An 18,807-nucleotide genomic window follows, 5' to 3' on the forward strand; every position below is an offset into this window, starting at 1 on the left:
GCCGCAGGGCTCTGCCCGGGGCTGCGCCCTCCCGTCGCGGCCCTTTTCCCCCTGACTGCGGGAGGGAGCAGCCGGGACAGCCCGTGCCGGGCTCGGTCCCCAGGCCCCGGAGCGGGCACGGAAAGGCGCATCCTGCCAAGGGCGAGCAGGAGCTGACCCCACCACCCAGGGCCGGGGCGTCGGTGACGGCAGAACAGCCCCTCTGAGGAAATTCTATTAGTTGTAAACTTGGGAAATGGAAAGGTGGAGAGAAAACGTAGAAAAATGAGGGGGAAAAAATTAGGGAGACATAGAGAGGAAGGGAGGAGTAAAGCACGTCTTCACCTTCCTATCTTCTTCCTGCAGTATCTCCCCGTTTCCCTTTCCTACTCCCGCTTCTCACAAGCATTCCCAACACACACTTGGGATGATACAGGACCCAAAACCTCGGCAACTTTTCTTGGCTTGCTGCAGCCTTAGCGGGAAGCGGCGTTTCACCGACAGAGGTTTTAACGCCAGGGATGCTGACGGGAGAGGCGGCGGGCTCTGCTCCCTGCCTTGGGGCGTGCTGCTGGGGCGCCCGGCTCGGGGGGCCACCCCCGCTGCCACCCCCGCCACGGGAGCCCCCGGGGTGGCGGGGACAGCTGCGGTCCCGCAGGCCGGGTCCCCGCCCGCCCGCGCACAGCGCGCTGCTCCCCGCGCCGCCCGGGGCCCGCTCCGAGAGCGCTCCCGCACCGCTCCCGGGGCTCTCCCGCCGCGGGGAGCGGGGACGGAGCGGGGCCGGAGCGGGGACGGGGACAGGGAGCGGGGATGGGGAGCGGGGATAGGATATGGGGACGGGATGCGGGGACGGGATGCGGGGACGGGATGCAGGCACGGGATGCGGAGCCGGGGATGCGGAGCCGGGGATGGGGCGCTCGCCGAGCCCCCGCGGGCCCCCGGGAGGAGCGGCCGCCGTTACTTAAGCGCATCCCGGCGGCGGCGGCCGCGGCGGGGGAGGCGGGGAGCGGCGGGCCCGGCGCAGGGACGGCCCGCGCCCCTGCCCATGCCCGGCTCCGAGCGCGGCGGGGGCGCGGGCGCTGCCAGGCGACGGGAGAGCCCGGCTGCGGGCGGGGAGAGCCCGGCTGCGGGCGGGCAGGGCGGGACGGCCGCGGGGACAGCGCCGTGCGCCAGCGGCGCCGCGGCCCGGGCGGCTCCGGGCGGCTTCGGCGGCGGCTCCGGGCGGCTCCGGCGGCGGCTCCGGCTCCCCCGGCCGGCGGCCCTGCCCTCGCTGGGCGGCGGGGGCCGAGCGGCAGCAATGGCGGCGCGGGGCCGCCGCCCGCCCGGCCGGCCGCGGCTCTAGGAGGGGACGCCGCTCTCCGCCGGGGTATTTATTGCTCCCCTCTCGCTTAAGTTGCCAGCGGAGCGCGCTGGCCGGAGCCTGCCCCCCCCCGCGCCGCGGAGGTGCGGGGCGGCCATGGAGAGCCCCGCCGAGAACCCCAGCAAGGCGGCCGAGTACCTGAAGGAGCTGAACAAGATTATCGAGACGCAGCAGGAGCTGCTGGAGAAGCAGAAGCGGAGGATAGACGAGCTGGAGCAGCAAGTGGCCAAGTTGTACCACGAAAACGCCTGCCTGCAGGACGAGCATCACCGGCACCTGGCCACATGCCGGCTCCAGCAGGGCGTCCCCCCCGCGCCCCCGGGGGTGCTGAGCGCCATCCAGGAGAACGCCAGGCACGAGAAGTAAGCGCTGCCCGCCTTTCTTTGCCCCTTTTTCGCGGAGGGGGTTTCCCTGGCGGGGTTTCTCTTCCCGTTCCCCTGCTGCCTCCGGCCGCCCGAAGCTGCGAGCAGCGGGGCTCCCTGCGGGCTGTGCCCCGGGGGCTCTGGGGACAGCCCGGGCTGCGCAGGGGTGGCCGCGGCCTCTGCCCCGGCCCCAGCGGGTGCCGTGTCTCGCTCGCTCCCCGCCGGGGTCCCGGGGGTTCGAGCCGGGGCTCCCCGCCCGCCCTGCCCACGGCCGGCCCTGCGGCCACGGCGGCCCGCGGCGCTCGGGGGATGCCCCGGGCAGAGCGCGGTACCGGGCTGGGGGAGAGCCGTGCCCGGCGTGTTCCCGCCGCGTTCCCGCCGCTCCGAGCGCCCTGGGAGCGGGGCTGGCCGCGGGGGCAGCCGCTGGCCCCCGGGAGATGCCCGCGGCGCTCCGGGAGCGGCCCCGGCTCCGGCCGCTATCGAAAGTGACCCGGCCAGGGGTCAGTAAACATTGGCCGCTCGCCACCGGCGGGCTGGCCCGGGCCAGCGCCAGCTCGCCCCGTTCGGGCCGCCTGCGCTCCGGCCGCCGCATCTATTGCAGCCTCCCTAAGCTGTAATTAATCGTCTGCGTTTGCCAGCGCTGGGAAAGCCGCTTAGCTGCGCGGTTCCGAAGCAGCCGGGGTTCGGGAATAGCCAGAACTGATGCCGGCGCTTTCCCGGCGTGTTTTTACTTCTGGAGAAGTATTTAAGGCTCGGCTTTCCCGGAGCGGAGTGGGAAAAGCATGCATGGGATTACGAGCCCACTTCGCTGCTGCACACAGCACAATGGGCTGTTTGTGATCCGCTGCGCTCGGGTTCCTCGGCGGTATAAATAAATACAGAGGCGGCGGCGCCCGGCCGGGATGCGGGATACGGATATGGATATAGGACACGGGACACGGGACACGAGACACGGCATCGCCCGAGGGAGGGCGAGCCCGGACCGAGCTCCGGCCGTGGGATGCCCGGGGTGCCCGGGATCCAGCCTCGGGATGCCCGGGGTGCTCGGGATCCGGCCGTGGGATGCCCGGGGTGCTCGGGATCCGGCCGTGGGATGCCCGGGGTGCTCGGGATCCGGCGGGATGCCCGGAGTGCCCGTCCCGCTGCCGGAGGAGCCGCTGGCTCGGTCGGGAGCTGCCCGGGCATCTCCCTCCGGAGAGCGGTGTCGGGCAGGGATTCCCGGAGCTGCCCGGGTGCCGGCACGGTGGAAGCGCTGCTGCTGCCGCTGCCGTGCTCGGAGCGGGGGGTGCTGGTGCTCCGGAGCAGCGCGTTCCTCAGAGTGCTGCCGTGGAGCCTTCCGAAGGGTCTCTGGTCACTCGGTGTCCCCTTTGCCTGCTCCTTTTGCCAAGCCTTGCCCCTGGCCAGGGAGCAGACTGGCAAGGGAAGTGGCTCTGCCTCCCCAGCACCCCTCTTGCCGTCCCTGTTAACAGGGTTTGGTTTTTTTCTGTGATGCTGGCGCAATCACTTTAGGCTTTTTTATAAACAGAGATGTCTCTCTCAAAGTAAATAGCTCCTGTAATAAACTGGAGAGCATGCTGTCATTTATCAATCAATCAATCCCTTAAGGAGAAAGAGCAGTTTCCAGAAAACATGGAATATTTACACTAATCCCATCCTGTGTATCCATGTCCAGTACCCGAGGATTTTTGTGGCTGTGCTTCTAGTACGAGATGTCAACTCAGCTATCTTGTCCCATTTGTCTCTTGCAAACGACATTACCAAAAATTGTACAAATGGCTTGCCTTGTTTGATAATATTTCTCCTCTGCAGCCCAGGACTCATTTGCAGAGCCCTCCTTGGGCAGGCAGCTCTGGGGACTCGGAGGCTTTTAAGTCTCTTAAGTGGATTTGATGCTGGGATCAGAATTAATCTGGGATATTTATGGCAGAGTTGTATTGCTCTGAGGCATAGCCTGGGGGCTTAGTGGGGAGCTGGGAGCCAGCCCTGTGCATCTGGCCTGGCCCTTGGCCCACGTGCCTGCCTGGGGAGCCACAGCTCCAGGGCCCCTTCATCTGAGCGGTCCTGCTGTCCCCTCTCCTCCCCCAAAATTGTCCTCCCTTGGGAGGGAGCCCCTTCTTCCCGGCAGGTGGCCCTGCCTGCCTGGCTGGGTGACACGTGTGGCCCTGGCACAGGGCTGTGGCTCCTGAGGCCCCCACACTGTCCAGGAGCAGGGACAGGAGCCACCCATGGCATCAGTTTATTCTCTGGCTGGATACAAATGATGGAGGAAGTCTCCAAGCTGGCAAATAGGGAATAATACCCTTGTTTAAAGACTTCTCCCGGTGCCACGGTGCCCTCAGCTTCCTGACAGCCCAGCCTGCAGGTCCCAGGGTCTGTAGCTCTGCTGTCAGCAGCTCAGCCCCACTTTCCTCACACCGAATTGTCCCTCTCACCTTGGCATGTCTGGGTGGGGCATGAGGATCCCTTGTGTGCTGAAGCTCGGTGCCAGTGATGCTGAAATGGGCAGTGACCACTGCCCCTCCTGACACTGCTGTGCTTCAAAGCTAAAGAGAATGGGATCCTTTTTAAAGGAAGCCGGGCTTCTCTCAGTCAAATGCACCAGGGCTTTGAGAAGTTATCTTGAACACTTTTTCTGAACTGCTTGGACTCCTGCCCTGCCCCAGCTCCCCGTGTGAGGTGGCTGTGGCTCCCTGACAGGGGCTCCTCATGGCCAGATGTGGTTAACTTGTATAAAAGGAAGTGTGGAAAAGTTATACGAGATAATAAGGTTGTGGTCAGGTCTTATACTTAATAAAAGATAGTAAAAAACTGTGACAACCAAACAACAAAATCCCCACAAGTCCTAAAAGTTTTCAGTTCGTGCAGTGGAAGGAATATACAGGTGAAGACTGCTTAAATAATTTGGAAAAGCTGGTGTAGCTGTAGAAATTCTGTAGCTTGTGAGGAGGGGAACTGTTGATGAGCTCTGAGACAGACTTCTGAAAGACACTCAGTCCAATATGTATATAAATATATAAAAATAATCTGGTTTATGCACTTCCAGAAAGTCACAGAGTGGAAAAGAAGTTTCTTTTGTGGCAGGTGCTGATGGAGGAAGGGAGTGAGGAGCAGAGGGCTGGGTGAGCAGGTGCAGGTGTGTTCCTTCTCCTACAAGGACAGACCAGAAAAAGGATCGAGGGCGGTCTCGCTAATTTTATAATGATTTGCTGAGAGCAAATCAACATTCCAGTGCAGCGGTGGGACTGAGGATAGTTGATAACGAGGCTTTGTTACATGTGGTGAATCAGCAGCAGGAAGATAACAAAGGTGTTTAACTCGTTAAGGTGTTTAACTCTGAGTTGCGTAAGGCTGCTTCTGAATGAATCCGCTTCGTTTAACGTCTGAGGAGCAGCAGGAGCCTCTGGAGCTCAGCTCCTCGGTCTAATTCGATAATGCACTTTTTTTGGGGGGTGTAAACCCAAATGTGCTGCATTTTCTCACATCTGTACAGGGACTGTTTGTGTGTCTGAGAGTTCAGCACTGGCCCCTCGCAGCCTAGGGAGGGATGCTTGTTCTTATCCCAGTCAAGTTAAAAACTGTGCTGCTTTTCCACGGGAGAGTGCCTGGGGAGAGGCTGAGGAGGAGGAGGGAGGGCAGAGTTGTCTGGTGAGACAGAGAGGCTGAAGGGGCTGCTGCTTGCATCTCTGGCTGCGTTCTGCACCTGGCCTGGCTGGTTTATTTTTCCATGAACCCGGGGCTGGCTCTGCTCTCTGGGGCGGCAGTGCGGGGCTGTGAGGCACCCCCGAGTGCCTGGAGCCCCTCTGGGTCCGGGCGAGGTGTGCCGGGAGCAGTGCGTGGCTCAAGTTGTTGCTCTGGTGACAGTCACATGTGAAGGCTGCCTTGTGTCCTACATACAGCGAGCTTGTGACTCGGGCTGTGGCTGCGGGCGCGGAGCTGCCCTGCACACAGCCTCAGCCACGCACTGCATTCCTCCACAGACAGCAGGGCTGGGCCTTTTCCCCTCCCTGCATCCCTCCAGAGATGTCCTCTGCTGAGACAGGCTGCTCGCATGACGCAGATCGAGCAGCAGCGTGTTTGTGTTTGCTGTGCTGGAGTGGAGGTACCAGCAGCTGCTGAGGGCAGCTCCTGCCTGGGCAAGCTTCTGCCTTCCCTGCCTCCCTGGAGCGCTGCTGCCGGCCCTGCCCCTCCAGCAGCAGCGTGGGGAAGTGAGCTTTGTGGATTTGGGGATTTGTGGCTGCAATCCTGCGGTGCCAGCACAGCTCTCACCAGAGCATCACCCCCTCGTGTTTGTCTGGCTGGGCTCAGGGGAACGTGTCCATGTGGGAGGCACAGGCTGTGTCCAGGATGAGCAGGTTGTTCCTACAGGTGCTGTGTGTCCTGTCAGCCCTGGGGCAGGTGGGGATGGTGCAATTCCAGCTTTGGGTAGAAACTTGCACCTTCAAATAACTCCAGAGAACCCTGTTCACTTAATTTTCAATCCGTGACTGGAATGGTGGGACTGCTGAGCCCTGAGAGTGAGGGTTTCACGCTGAGGATAGTGCTTTTTGCTTTTGAAGCTCTCATTTTGGGGTCGTTAGTGTGATTTGGACAGCAGCACAGGGGTGAGCATCCCTCAGAACAGGCATTTGTGCTGCTGGCAGGCTGCAGGAAATCAATAGTGTGAGGATGTGTGAGAAGATGGGAACTTGCTAACTAAACTCAGCTAAATTATTTTGGATCTCTGAAATATTGGCAAATCCTTGTACTTAATATCTGCTAAACGTTAAACTAAATGATAACACGTAAAGACAAATCCATTTGAAAACTGATGTGTGCTGTACAATCAATAGACCAAGGCATGGTTTAAACCTGTGCCAGGAGCACAGGGAGGACAGAGCAGAGTGCTGGTATCAATAAAGTTCCTGGGAAGTGTGGGGGAGGAGGGAGAACATGGTCCAGAAAGAGAACAGCAGAAATACCTGTTGTTTTGGGAGAGAAAAACCAGTGTAGCAGAAAGTAACTCATCCTGTAACACAATAGCTTTAAAGACGGCTTCAAAACTTGAAGTCAGTATGTCCCATTCAGAGCAGAGCAGTCCTAGAGAATTACCAGGACTCGCTGGATCTGGAATCCTCCTCCAGTGGAGCCTTTTATTGTGCTGACACAGAACACAGCTCTTGAGCTTCCCAGCTTTGTAGTCCCCCACTCCCAGCTGGAACAGCTGGTCCCATCCCCACTTTGGGGTCCCATCCCCACTTTGGGGTCCCATCCCCAGTTGGGGGGCTCAGCTGGGGTCCCATCCCCACTTTGGGGTCCCATCCCCAGTTGGGGGGCTCAGCTGGGGTCCCATCCCCAGTTTGGGGGGCTCAGGTGGGAGTCCCATCCCCAGTTGGGGGTCCCATCCCCAGTTGGGGGGCTCAGCTGGGGTCCCAGCCCCAGTTGGGGCAGAGCTGCCCCAGAGCAGGCAGGCTGTCCCAGGTGAGCTGTGTTTGTCCTTTGGGGCTGTGCTCTGCCCCGGGCTCCTGCGTGCAGGTGCAGGGAGGTCATCCCGTGCCAGGCACCAGGGAGGTGAGTGGGAAGCTGCTTAGGTAAGTGGATTTTGCAGGTCAGAAGTAATTCCTGATGTGCAGCCCACACTTGCATTATTCTAATTTGATCCCATCGTTCCGACTCAGACCCTCTCTATTATGTTAATTGCACCTTTTCTGTGTGTGTTTTGCAGCCTGCAGATACTTTTAGGCTGTACCTGCCAGCCTCCTGCCTTTCATCTTAGCTCAGCGAGCCCGTGAACGAGGTTGTCATCATTCCTTTCTGCCCGTATCCCGGCCTAATTGCGCTGTTTTTCTCAGCAGAATTGCTGAATTGGAAATGGAGACAGTGTGAGCAGGCTGTGGTGCAGCAGAGCAGCGTGGCTGGAAGAGATGGATGTGATGGTGCATCCCTGGGCTGCTTTCTTCACCACATTCCTTGCCAGGAATTCCTCTCCAGAGCATTTCCTAAAATGCTGGAATTCTCAGCTGTTGCTGAGAGGGAGAGATGCTGGGTTTGCTGACCAGAAATGTGCATAGGAGTTGCTGCTGTTAATGGTCATTGCCCTGAGGCTGAGGACAGGAGCAGGAGAGGAGTGTGTCCTCAGTCCCTCCTGCTGAGCTGTTCTCTGCCCTTGGCACAGTGGGCAGGGGCACTGATGGCTCTTTTAAACCGGGCAAGTCAGAGTTAATGATCTCCTGATGGGCAGCTCAGACACCGGGTGAGAAATGTTGTGTAAAACAGCACACTTGGGAGAAACCAGCCTCCTAAAATCCTGGCTGCCTTGGTGGCTCTAAAACAACTTGTTGGAGCTTAATGATGTGGTTTGTGTGGTTTGTGGCAGGAAAAACTAATAATGATAAAATCAGAGAGTGAATCCCAGGCTGGTTTGGGTAGGAAGGGACCATAAACCACCCAGTGCCACCCCTGCCACGGCAGGGACACCTCCCCCTGTCCCAGGCTGCTCCAGCCCTGTCCAGCCTGGCCTGGGACACTGCCAGGGATCCAGGGACAGCCACAGCTGCTCTGGGCACCCTGTGCCAGGGCCTGCCCACCCTCCCAGCCAGGAATTCCTGCCCCAAATCCCATCCATCCCTGCCCTCTGGCACTGGGAGCCATTCCCTGTGTCCTGTCCCTCTGTCCCTTGTCCCCAGCCCCTCTCCAGCTCTCCTGGAGCCCCTTCAGGCCCTGCCAGGGACTCTGAGCTGTCCTGGAGCCTTCTCCTCTCCAGGTGAGCACCCCCAGCTCTCCCAGTCTGGCTCCAGGGCTGAGTCTGCTGCAAAGTGTCCAAAACACCTGAAGAGGGTGACACGCTGCAGGACAGGGAGCAGCTTTCCCGGCTGAAAGAAGCTGAACCCCTGGCCGGGGGTGGGGTTTCTCCCTGCTGTTGTGTCCTGTGGGGAGTGGGGCTGTCCATATATCCCCATCCCTGTCCCATCCCCATCCCTGCCCCATCCCTGTCCCATCCCCATCCCCACTCCCTGTGCCGCCCGCTCCCGGCTGCTCTCACTCCCATCCCCATCTGGAGCCCGTCTCTAATGGCAACACCCGCGCTCCTCCCGCATCTCCCAGACTCGGAGAGGCTGCTGTGAACGCAGCTGAGGGCTCCTCGTGAGCTGAGTTCTGTCTGAAAGTGCAGAGGGAAAACTTTTCAAGTGGTGCCGTTTTAAAATATTCGTAGGGAAGGAATTATTCTGCTGCGAGGTATCTGTGTAGACTGAGTCCTACTGCTGTGCTAGATAAGAAAAATGCTGCTACTGAGCAGCTCTCTATAGCAACTGATTGAAATATAATATACATTATTTGCATGTTAATAAGATTTCTAGTCAGGCTTCCCCGGCAGACGCAAGTGGAGACAAAGACATGCATGTAATACATCTGTAACTGCACCGCAGTAATTCAGATTTACTAAGTGTGAATTCACTTCATTCTCGACTGAGGCAAAGGAAGCAGCAGGGGAAGGTGGGGAAGGAGGCTCCCGGCCTTCTTCAGGGCTGGGGATGCAGCTGGGAGCTGATGTTTGTCAGGTTTTCCAGCTTGGCTGGATTCTCCTGGCTCACACTGACTGCAGTGACTTGGGAGCTTTTGACTGCCCCTTTTGGGTACGAACACGGAGCTGTGGGGAGCACAGGCAGACTGAACTCACAGGGATCACTCTGGGGAGTCTGAAACCCTGGTGGGGTTAAATCTGGCCAGGGACAGCAGGGACAGCAAGAAAAGCTTCTATAGGAAAAAAGGAACGTACAGTGATAAAGGGAAAAGGTGGGAAAAGTGCAGAAGGAAACAACCTGGGGACCCGGGACAGGGCTGAGGCCCCAGAGCTCTGTGTAAGCACAGAACCGTCCTGGAGGTTCTGAGTGAGCTCAATTAGCAGAGCAGCTGTTAATGATCATTGTTAATGAGACACAGACGTGGCGGGGTGCAGTCATTAGTGAGGTGTAAATGGGGAACGCTGGGCTGGGTAGAGCTCAGCACCTCTTCGAGCTGGTTACAGGTAAGAAATGGGACACTTTAATATAAATAAATACTTTATCATCAGGTGGGCACGACCTCTCTTTGCTTGGCTGGTCCGGGTTCCCTCAATTTCAGAGGTTCACCGCAGCAACATTTTGTTCCTCATTGTTCTTCTGTGAGTGTAATGGTTCTCTGCTCAGGCGTGGGGAGTAGAAAATCTTGTTTGGTTGTCTTCTGTGTGCTATTAATGGTCCAGGAAATACAGCAAAATGTCAGGGATGCATGTGAGTCATTCCAGACAAACGACTGTCTTCCAGTTCAGGTCCCATCAATCTGCAGCGCTGATCTCTTGGTATGGTTTCCTGAATTTAGAAAGTTATATTTCACTAGAATTAAGGGGTTTTTTTGTTTTTTGACAACCGAAAAGAAAGCAAATCCACTTGTATTGGATGGTGGTAGACAGCAATGTTGTTTTAGCGTGGTTTCCTGGCAGGCCAGGCACAGCACTGCGCCCTTGGGTGCCCCAGGGCTGCTGCAGTGGGTGTTTGCTGGGCTCTCTCCTTGGTGCCGTGCTGGAATCGTGCTCAGAGCAGGGAATGGCAGGGGAAGGTCCCTGGCAGTGCAGGGGATGTGAGCGGCCCCGAGTCCCGTGCCCAGGGCAGGCTCCAGAGGGGGATTGCAAAGCCTTGAGCTTTCCTTCTTCATCCCTGCTGCTCACCTTGCTGCAGCCACTTCACCTTCATCCACCACGGAATTCAGAGCGGCAGCTGGCTCAGGAGCATTCTGCTTGATGGTCCTTTGTTCCCCTGATGCTCTCCTTGTGAGTTCCTCTGGAAATTTAGGCATTGATATTCAAATCCAAAGCACCCTGATGGAGGGTTATTTTAAATTCCTGACTCGAGTGCCAGGATCCAGTGGCAGCACGGCTTGGGGTGTGTGTGCCCCGAGTTTCAGGCTGCCTTTCTGCAGCCTGTGCAGTGGTGTTCTTTGTGAGCAGACCGGGCTGTTCTGTGGTAAGTCCTTGTAGTGACAGCAAAGAAGGAACCCACAGCTGTAGAAATATCCCCGGGGGTTTTATTTGCCACTGAGAGTTGTGATTAGTGGCTCTGTGTCGTGGAGAATAGGTGTATTTTGACTTTTCCTTGCACTCCACCTTTCTGCATTTGATCCTGGCTTCAAGCTGGAGAAGCTGTGTGCACTCCAAAGAACTTCAGCTGGGCTCTGTCCCTCCAGCCTGGCTCTCTGCTGGGCTCTGTCCCTCCAGCCTGGCTCTCTGCTGGGCTCTGTCCTTTCTGCTGGCCTCTGTCCCTCCAGCCTGGCTCTCTGCTGGGCTCTGTCCCTCCAGCCTGGCTCTCTGCTGGGCTCTGTCCTTTCTGCTGGGCTCTGTCCCTCCAGCCTGGTTTTCTGCCTCACCTAGGCAGGGCTGTGTGTGGGGATTCTCAAACCCTCGGTGTAACTCTTGGTAAAATTCACTGATACAAACAAACACAGTGTCCTGATCTTTCAAAAGGCAAAAGTAGCCTCTACCATCTTGCATCTCAATTGATGCACACGACTTGGGTGTGTGATGCCACAGAGGGGGCAGGCTGTAATTCCAGGAATTGGGGATGTCTGACCCTTCCCGTGGCTCCTTCCTGCAGGGTTTTCCTCTTCATTTAGCACAGCCTTTCCTGGCATTGCTCTCCCTGACTGAGACCCAACGAGTGAGGCCCTGCTGTGTAAGGGGAGGGCTGGGATCTAATGCAAATGAACCAGCTAGATTAGAATAAGGTGGAAAAAAATCTATATTCAGTGTTCAGGCTTGGTTCTATTTTAAGCTTTTAATTGAGTCCACCACTTCTTGCGTGCTTGAGGTTGTCAAGGGTTGAAAGAATGACTTTGTCTTTGAGGGAGGGAGAGAGCTGACTTGGTTTCAGGTTTGCTGAGGTTGTGGCAGCAGTGCTAGCACAGAGTTAGTGCTGAGCACTGCCCCTGCCCCGGGGCTGTGTTTGTGGCTGTGCCAGGCGTGGCAGGGAGGAGAATCACCAGTGGAAGAACTTCCCTGTGACCTTTCTTCCAAATGGCTTGGGAGGAAAGCTTTGAAGGCAGCGATCTGAGACTGTGGATGGAATTCAATAGCTGCTCGTGGCCTGCATTGCAAGGGAATTCTAAAAGGGTGATAAAAACTACCTCACATAAGGTAGGAGAGACCTCTTGAATCAAAGGTCAAGAGTTCCTCCTGCTCATATTTATTCCTAGTGGCACGCAGCTTGCCAGGCTCCTGTGACCATGTCCTGCTGTAGATGGAGCTCACCTTCGTGCTGCTTTAATCTTTAATCAGGGCCTGATGTGCAGGTGACTGCAACTGAAGGAGGGAGGCAGGGAAATTTAATTTCTGCTCCTGCTTTCCCCAGCTGCCAGTGTTGTGCTTTGCAGATTTCCTGGCCTGTGGTGCTTAAAAAAGAGAATGGCTGGGCTTAGATCTGGATTCTGTGCTGAGCAGCACAGGTTGTTTTTAATCCTAACCAGGAGATTTGCTGGAATCTCTTGAGAGCACTGTGATTACAGGGGTTTGGTGGGGCACAGGTGTTGCAGCATTAGGGTGGGGGGTGGCTGCAGCCTCAGGCTGGAGGACCAGGGGATCTCTGCAAGCTGTGCTCTCTCTGGGGTGTCCCTGTGTCCCCCCAGACCTGCTCCTGTCCCTGGGCAGGGCTGTGGGAGCTGAGGGTGCAGAGATGAGGGGGGAGCAGCTCAGGGTGTGTGAGCACACATCCATCCCAGGGGATCAGGGACACCTCAGCATCTCCAGGGGCACTTCATGCCTTGGAGGATGCCACCAATCCTTGGAAAAGCAGAAAAAGCTTGGAAAACTATCATGGTTTGGGTGTTTTTTCCTGCCTTCTCTGCTCTCCTTCACTATAGTGACAACTTTAGGGTGGTAGAAACGTGCCTGTCTTGGAACTCATCCCTGGTGCTGCTCTTGGTACTCCACAATAGACATCAGGCTCTCATCTCACGGGGTGTTTTAATGTGCTGGGGGGTTTTTTGTTTGTGTGGTTTTTTTTTTCCCCTCACCTGCCTTTTTTCACCCATCTGACAACTTCCTCCAGTGTCTCATCTCCACCCAAATGCATCTGATGAGGGCAGCTCCTGCCCGGGGGGCTGAGCCTTGTCTGTGCTCTCTCCTGCTTGCTCTGAAAGCAAGACAGGATGATTTTTTTCAAACACATGGCAGAGTTATGTAACTCCTTGAGGAAAGTGCTTCCCAGCACTGAGCTTTCCCTATTATGTAATGTGATACATCACCAGAACTTGCTGACATAAGCCATGATCTTCACCTCCACTTGCTCATGAAAAACCCATTATTTCCTTGACCTCACTTGGCTCTGAGCACTGGGGGCACTCTTAGGGCCTCCTCTGAGTATTTTACTCTGGAGTAGGGAACCCTGCTGGAGAATTAAGTGCCAGTCTGAGCTGTCTGCTGAGGGAGTGGGTGTGTGGTCTGATCCCGTGGCTTTATTCCTGACACTGCCACTGTTTTAAGTGACTGTTTCTGTGTGAACATGATGCCTTGGGAGGGCTGACCTGGAACAGAGACTGGGCAGAGCTGGAGAATAAAGGAGATATTTATTAAAAGCCTTTAAGGACATACCTTGGGCAGGACAAGAGCCTGGCCAGGGCTACACCCAAAATGGCCAAGCGGTCACGAGGTCTCACACTTTGATAAGTCTTGGTCCATTTCCACATTGGAGTTTAATTGTCCAATTCCAGCTCCAGGCTGTGAGGTCCCATCCTTGTTCCTCCCTGCAGCCACCCTTGTTTGTGCTTTGGGGCTGAAAGTTGTCCTTGGTGTGCAGCAGGAGAAGGATTTGTTTTGTGTCCCTGCTGTGTGCAGAGCTGAGTGACCCTGAGTGTGAGCTCAGAGCTGCACCCTGGGCAGCGCAGGGGCTGGAATACAGCAAAGATAAAATTTCAGGCATCAAACATCTTCAAACAGGTGCTCCCCAGGCTTTGGGAGAGGGGCAGAGGTGGTTTCTGTGTGGCATGGCATGATCCTCTTAGGCTGTTTGAGTCATCTTGCTGCGAGTGGAGGAAATCATTAAACATCTCAAAACGAGATGAGGAGTCCTTTAGCAGCTAACAGGATTTAATTGGGAACACACTTCCCTGCTGCTAACGATGCTGTGAGCCTTGGCACCACCAACGTACTGAGCTAACTTCACAAAGGTGCCTGGCAAAGGTCACCAGGGCTGTGCTTGGTAATTCAGCTTGTGCAGGTCGGGAACTTGGTCCGTCTTTGTGCATTATGTTGATTTATGCTCTGGTATTCTTTCTAGGAATAGATTGTGTAAAGGGGCTGTTCAGCAGCCTGCAGTTGAAATAATAAATGCCACAGAGCTGGTGTGATCTGCTCAGTGATTTTGGGGGTGATTCCAGCCCACAGGAGGCTGACCAGCAATCACAGCTGCTTCCACTTCCCCAGGGACAGTTCTGGGCTGGAACAGGCTCAACACTCAGAGCCTTTTGAGCCAAACCCTTCAAGCTTCCCCTTAAAACTCTTACAGAAGGACCTAGAAAGGCCATTTAGCCAGTTTGTAAGCCATCCTGCTCCTTGGTAGCCGAAATGCCAACAAGAAATCTCAGATCTGTGTCACCTGCTCAACCGAGCACAGGCTTTTGCTGCTTGTGCTCAGCTCAGCTGCGTGCTGTGGGCTGGTGGGGAGTTACCTGGGAGGAGAAACTCTGCTGGTAGGGATCTCCTGCCTGCTGCAGAGCTGCTCCTTCTGCTTTAATAGCTGATGTCCACTCTGCAATATTACCTGCACCAACTGGAGGAGTTTCCTTAAGGCAGGGAAGGTAATAGGAAAGACTCAAATGTGCTACTTGTGACTTTCTGCCACAAAGGGAGTGAGTTTTACTAGAACTCTTTGTCAGGATCAACAATATCTTTAACTTAAGCAGGTTGCTGTTATTTCTGAAGAGCAGTGTCAGTGTGGGGTGGCTTGATCTCCATGTGTTCGATCCCTGGGAGATGGAGAAGCTCAATCTCTAATTAGCTGTCTGTCTGAAAGGAGTCAGACCCTGAGCTGCAGCAATGCTCTTGTCTGGGATGTGAAATAGCCAAAATCAACAGCAGTGCCTGGGGATGGGGAACCTTGGGATGCTGTCAAAGCTGCTCAGTTCTCTTCTCTCCTGGCTGATTTTGTGTTTGATACCAAGCGTGGAGGGGCTGGTGCTCTGCCCATGCACTTGAGGAGTGTGGATAAAGAAGGGGTGAATGCCTGAGCTGCTGCTCTGCAGCTCCAAACCTCCCAGGGGATTATTGTTCCTTGAGTTGCAAGTTTTATTGTAAAGAACAGAGGTTGGGAGAGCTGGGGGTGCTCACCTGGAGAGGAGAGGAGGCTCTGGGAGAGCTCAGAGCCCCTGCCAGGACCTGAAGGGGCTCCAGGAAAGCTGGAGAGGGACTGGGGACAAGGGACAGGACACAGGGAATGGCTCCCACTGCCAGGGGGCAGGGATGGATGGGAGATTGGGCAGGAATTGTTCCTTGGGAGGGTGGTGGGGCCCTGGCACAGGGTGCCCAGAAAAGCAAGTTGTTCTTTTAGCCCTGAGTGTTTAAAAAATCCTGTGTCAAAATACCACATCCCCAAAGAGAGCAGACTGAATTATTTATCTGCTTTATTTATGATCTCCCCTTGCACTCTGCAGCATTTGGAGAGCAAGGGGCTTTGTTCTTGTGAATTTTTCTTTCCACTGACCAGCCCTTTTCTCTGATGAAAGGATTTTGGGAGCAGTGTCATGGCTGATGGAGAGGCTGAGGCTCTTGCTGGAAGCCCTGGTGCTCTTGGGGCATTTCCTCATTTTAGAGCAGAGCCCCTTCTCCGTGTTCAGTTGTAGCTGGAGAAGAGAGCTTTGGGAAGATTCCTGCCATCCTCCCTCTGCTTAGCTCCTCCAAGAGCACTCCAGATAGCCCTCCCAGATTTAACTTGGGCTTTGCTTAGCTTTGCTAACCTCCCAGGAGTTTATATTTGGGCTCCATCTGTTAGCTTGGCCTCACATGACGATTCTGCACGGGCTTTTCTTTTCACTTCCTCCACGGGCATGCGAGCTCCTTACATTTATTTGCCAACTTGACACCGATGTCTGGTTCTTTTGCTGTCTCACTACCCACGGATTTTGCAGGTATTTTTATTTACATGTGGCCATTATCCAGTGCTGAGCATCGCAGCCCACGTTGGAGGCTCCCTGTTGGCAGGACAGGATGACAAACAGCAGCAGGCAGCTGCACAGCACCACTCATTTACTATTAATTGTGGTATTTCCCTGGAAAGCAGCTGCTTTAGGGTTTGCTGCTTTGGTGGCTCTGGAGAAGGCTGTTTCTGAGGGGGCTGGATTATGTTCTGCACCTCTGACAATGGGATTTTTCATGCTGCAGACTGAGCTGAAGGAACACAGCACTGCAACCTTACTTAAGGCAACTGAAAAACCCAGCCCTGCTCACCCACTTTGATAGCAAGGAAAAAATAATCCTATTTCCCTTCATAAAAGTAGTTTATGGTCCATAAAAGTGGACAGCAATTTATACCTTGGAAAGCTTCCCTTTGCATGCTAGTTTTTATTAAAAACCCATGGAAAAAAACAAACTAACCAACTAAAACCCCCAAAACAACAACAAAAAAATCCCTGAAATGCACCAAAAATCTCCGATTCTGGTGGCTTTTCACAACTTGTGCTTTGTTTTTACCTCAATCAACCACACGTGGCAAAACAGCTGCCGACATCCCTTTGTCCTTCCTCACCCAGCACAACATCCCGTGGTGGTTGCACAGTTTGAGTGTGCTGAACATTCCAGGAGCATCCCCCATCCCATCCCATCCCTCTGCTCTCACCCTGGGCTGCCTGAGGAGCTCGTTCAGGCTGGGCTGGCCGAGGTGAGGCTGGAAAATGAGCTTTAAGGGGTTTATCTGCCTCTTACCGTGAGCCTGGGAGCATCCTGGCTGGGATTCTGGAACTTTCTGGCTCTGAAGAAGGGAAAGGAGCCATTTCTCCGCTGCCTTTTTGGGCTGGGACACGAAGCCTGCCTGCAGGGGCTGGGATGCTCCAGCTGCTCTTGGTCCCCTCATGGAAATGGACTTTTAGAGCCTTGCAACCAAGAGTGATATGGCACAACTTAGGAGTTGAGGCAGTGAAAATGAGCTACAGTGAGATTTTATGTTGATGTTTGTGTTTTTGTCTAAAAAATATATATATTTTAATATAATATCTACAGTGTATTTGACTAAGCAGTCCATTGGAGCTTGGGTTTTTCAGGAATTATCCAAATACAGTTTTACCTTAGAAAGCCTTTAACAGTCTTCCTGCACAGCCACATTCTATTTACCAGCTGGATTTCCTTCTGCTTGTGGGTATTTAAATACTTCAACCTGAAGGTGTTTTGTTTTGTTCTTGGAGAACACTTTACAACTGATATTTACAGTGATTCAGGTACACTGGCAGCTGTGTTCTCAGAGCTGTGTTTTCTTGGCGTTTCTTTTATTTTGATAGTATTTATTTTGAAGTCTGGGAAGGTCCAGCAAGTGGACAGAGTTGAGTGGAGCTACCTGCAGCTGGGGGTGGCTGCTCTTCTAATTCAGAAGGGTTTTGCTACTCTACAACACTTAAAGCACACAAAGAACTTAAAGAAAATTCATTTATTCTGAGAAAAAATCTTAGCACTGCAGTAGGAAAGGGCGCAGCACAAAGTTTGCTGTTAGTTGGGCTTAGTGACTTAAAAAAAAAAGTTAAACCCCCCCCCCCACCTCCCAACGAGGCAAAATGAATTGCTGTCTGATCTCTTGTTTATAATTAAGTAAATGGATCAACCTGAAGCACTAAGGAGGGGTGGCAGGTTGAGCTGTCAGTGGCCAGTGCTGCTGACAAAGCACAGGATATTCATTAAATTGCTGACTCTGCCCTTCCTCTGCTGCTGGAGCTGCCAGGAGAATTCCTGAGTGGCCACGAGAGGCTGGTTGGGCTGTGCTGTGCATCCTCCCCTCTGCAGGGCTGGGGGGCTCAGCCCTGATCCTGGGGTGCAGCTGCAGGGCTGGGGGGCTCAGCCCTGATCCTGGGGTGCAGCTGCAGGCTCTGTGCAGGCTCTGGGGGGCTCAGCCCTGATCCCGGGATGCAGCTGCAGGCTCTGGGGGGCTCAGCCCTGATCCCGGGTGCAGCTGCAGGCTCTGTGCAGGCTCTGGGGGGCTCAGCCCTGATCCCGGGTGCAGCTGCAGGGTCTGTGCAGGCTCTGGGGGGCTCAGCCCTGATCCCGGGTGCAGCTGCAGGCTCTGGGGGGCTCAGCCCTGATCCTGGGGTGCAGCTGCAGGCTCTGGGGGGCTCAGCCCTGATCCCGGGGTGCAGCTGCAGGCTCTGTGCAGGCTCTGTGCAGGCTCTGGGGGGCTCAGCCCTGATCCTGGGGTGCAGCTGCAGGCTCTGTGCAGGCTCTGGGGGGCTCAGCCCTGATCCTGGGGTGCAGCTGCAGGCTCTGGGGGGCTCAGCCCTGATCCCGGGGTGCAGCTGCAGGCTCTGTGCAGGCTCTGTGCAGGCTCTGGGGGGCTCAGCCCTGATCCTGGGGTGCAGCTGCAGGCTCTGGGGGGCTCAGCCCTGATCCTGGGGTGCAGCTGCAGGCTCTGTGCAGGCTCTGTGCAGGCTCTGTGCAGGCTCTGGGGGGCTCAGCCCTGATCCCGGGGTGCAGCTGCAGGCTCTGTGCCTCTCCTGGGGGGCTCTGCCATTCACACCCTGTGGAATTCCAGCTCCATGAAGGAGTAGAGAACCCACTCACAGCACCAGTGCTGGTTGCTGGGACCAGCTGGTGCTGGGGCCTTGGCATTCAGGAAAAGCTCGTTCTTTAGGAAAGGAAGGGAAATCCATGGAGAACAGCTCGCCTGGAAAACTCAGGACTTCCCCCTTTCTTCTCCTCCCTCCAGAAAAGGGATTCAGAGAACCCAACTGGAAATGCCATGTGAAAAGCAATTAAAAGGTGTCTGTGACTAAATGTCTCTTGCTTGGAAAACATTCTCTGGTATTTTTAATCCTAAATCAGAAACTGCCTCTGTGCCCCTGCCACCAGGGCTGGGCAGTGTGTTCTGGGGAGAGGAGCAGCTCCAGGCTTGGTTTTACACCTGCCTTTGTGTC

The 18,807-nt window shown here is 55.4% G+C and overlaps 1 protein-coding gene across 8 annotated transcripts in view; it reads left to right on the forward strand.

The window, feature by feature from the left end:
- Positions 1-1,251: 1,251 nt before the first annotated feature.
- The window catches only part of IQSEC1 (IQ motif and Sec7 domain ArfGEF 1), a 260,347-nt gene continuing 242,791 nt past the window's right edge, over positions 1,252-18,807 (forward strand). For 3 of the 8 annotated variants that reach the window (XM_063411970.1, XM_063411972.1, XM_063411971.1), the window contains exon 1: positions 1,264-1,701. In XM_063411970.1, the coding sequence (XP_063268040.1) occupies positions 1,436-1,701 (266 nt within the window). In that variant the 5' untranslated portion in view covers positions 1,264-1,435. Of the gene's footprint in view, positions 1,702-18,807 lie in introns of all 8 variants that reach the window. The other 5 variants (XM_063411968.1, XM_063411969.1, XM_063411973.1 and 2 more) reach the window with 3 other exon arrangements.

The sequence above is a fragment of the Prinia subflava genome, chromosome 14 (assembly GCF_021018805.1).
Source record: "Prinia subflava isolate CZ2003 ecotype Zambia chromosome 14, Cam_Psub_1.2, whole genome shotgun sequence".
NCBI lineage: Eukaryota > Metazoa > Chordata > Aves > Passeriformes > Cisticolidae > Prinia > Prinia subflava.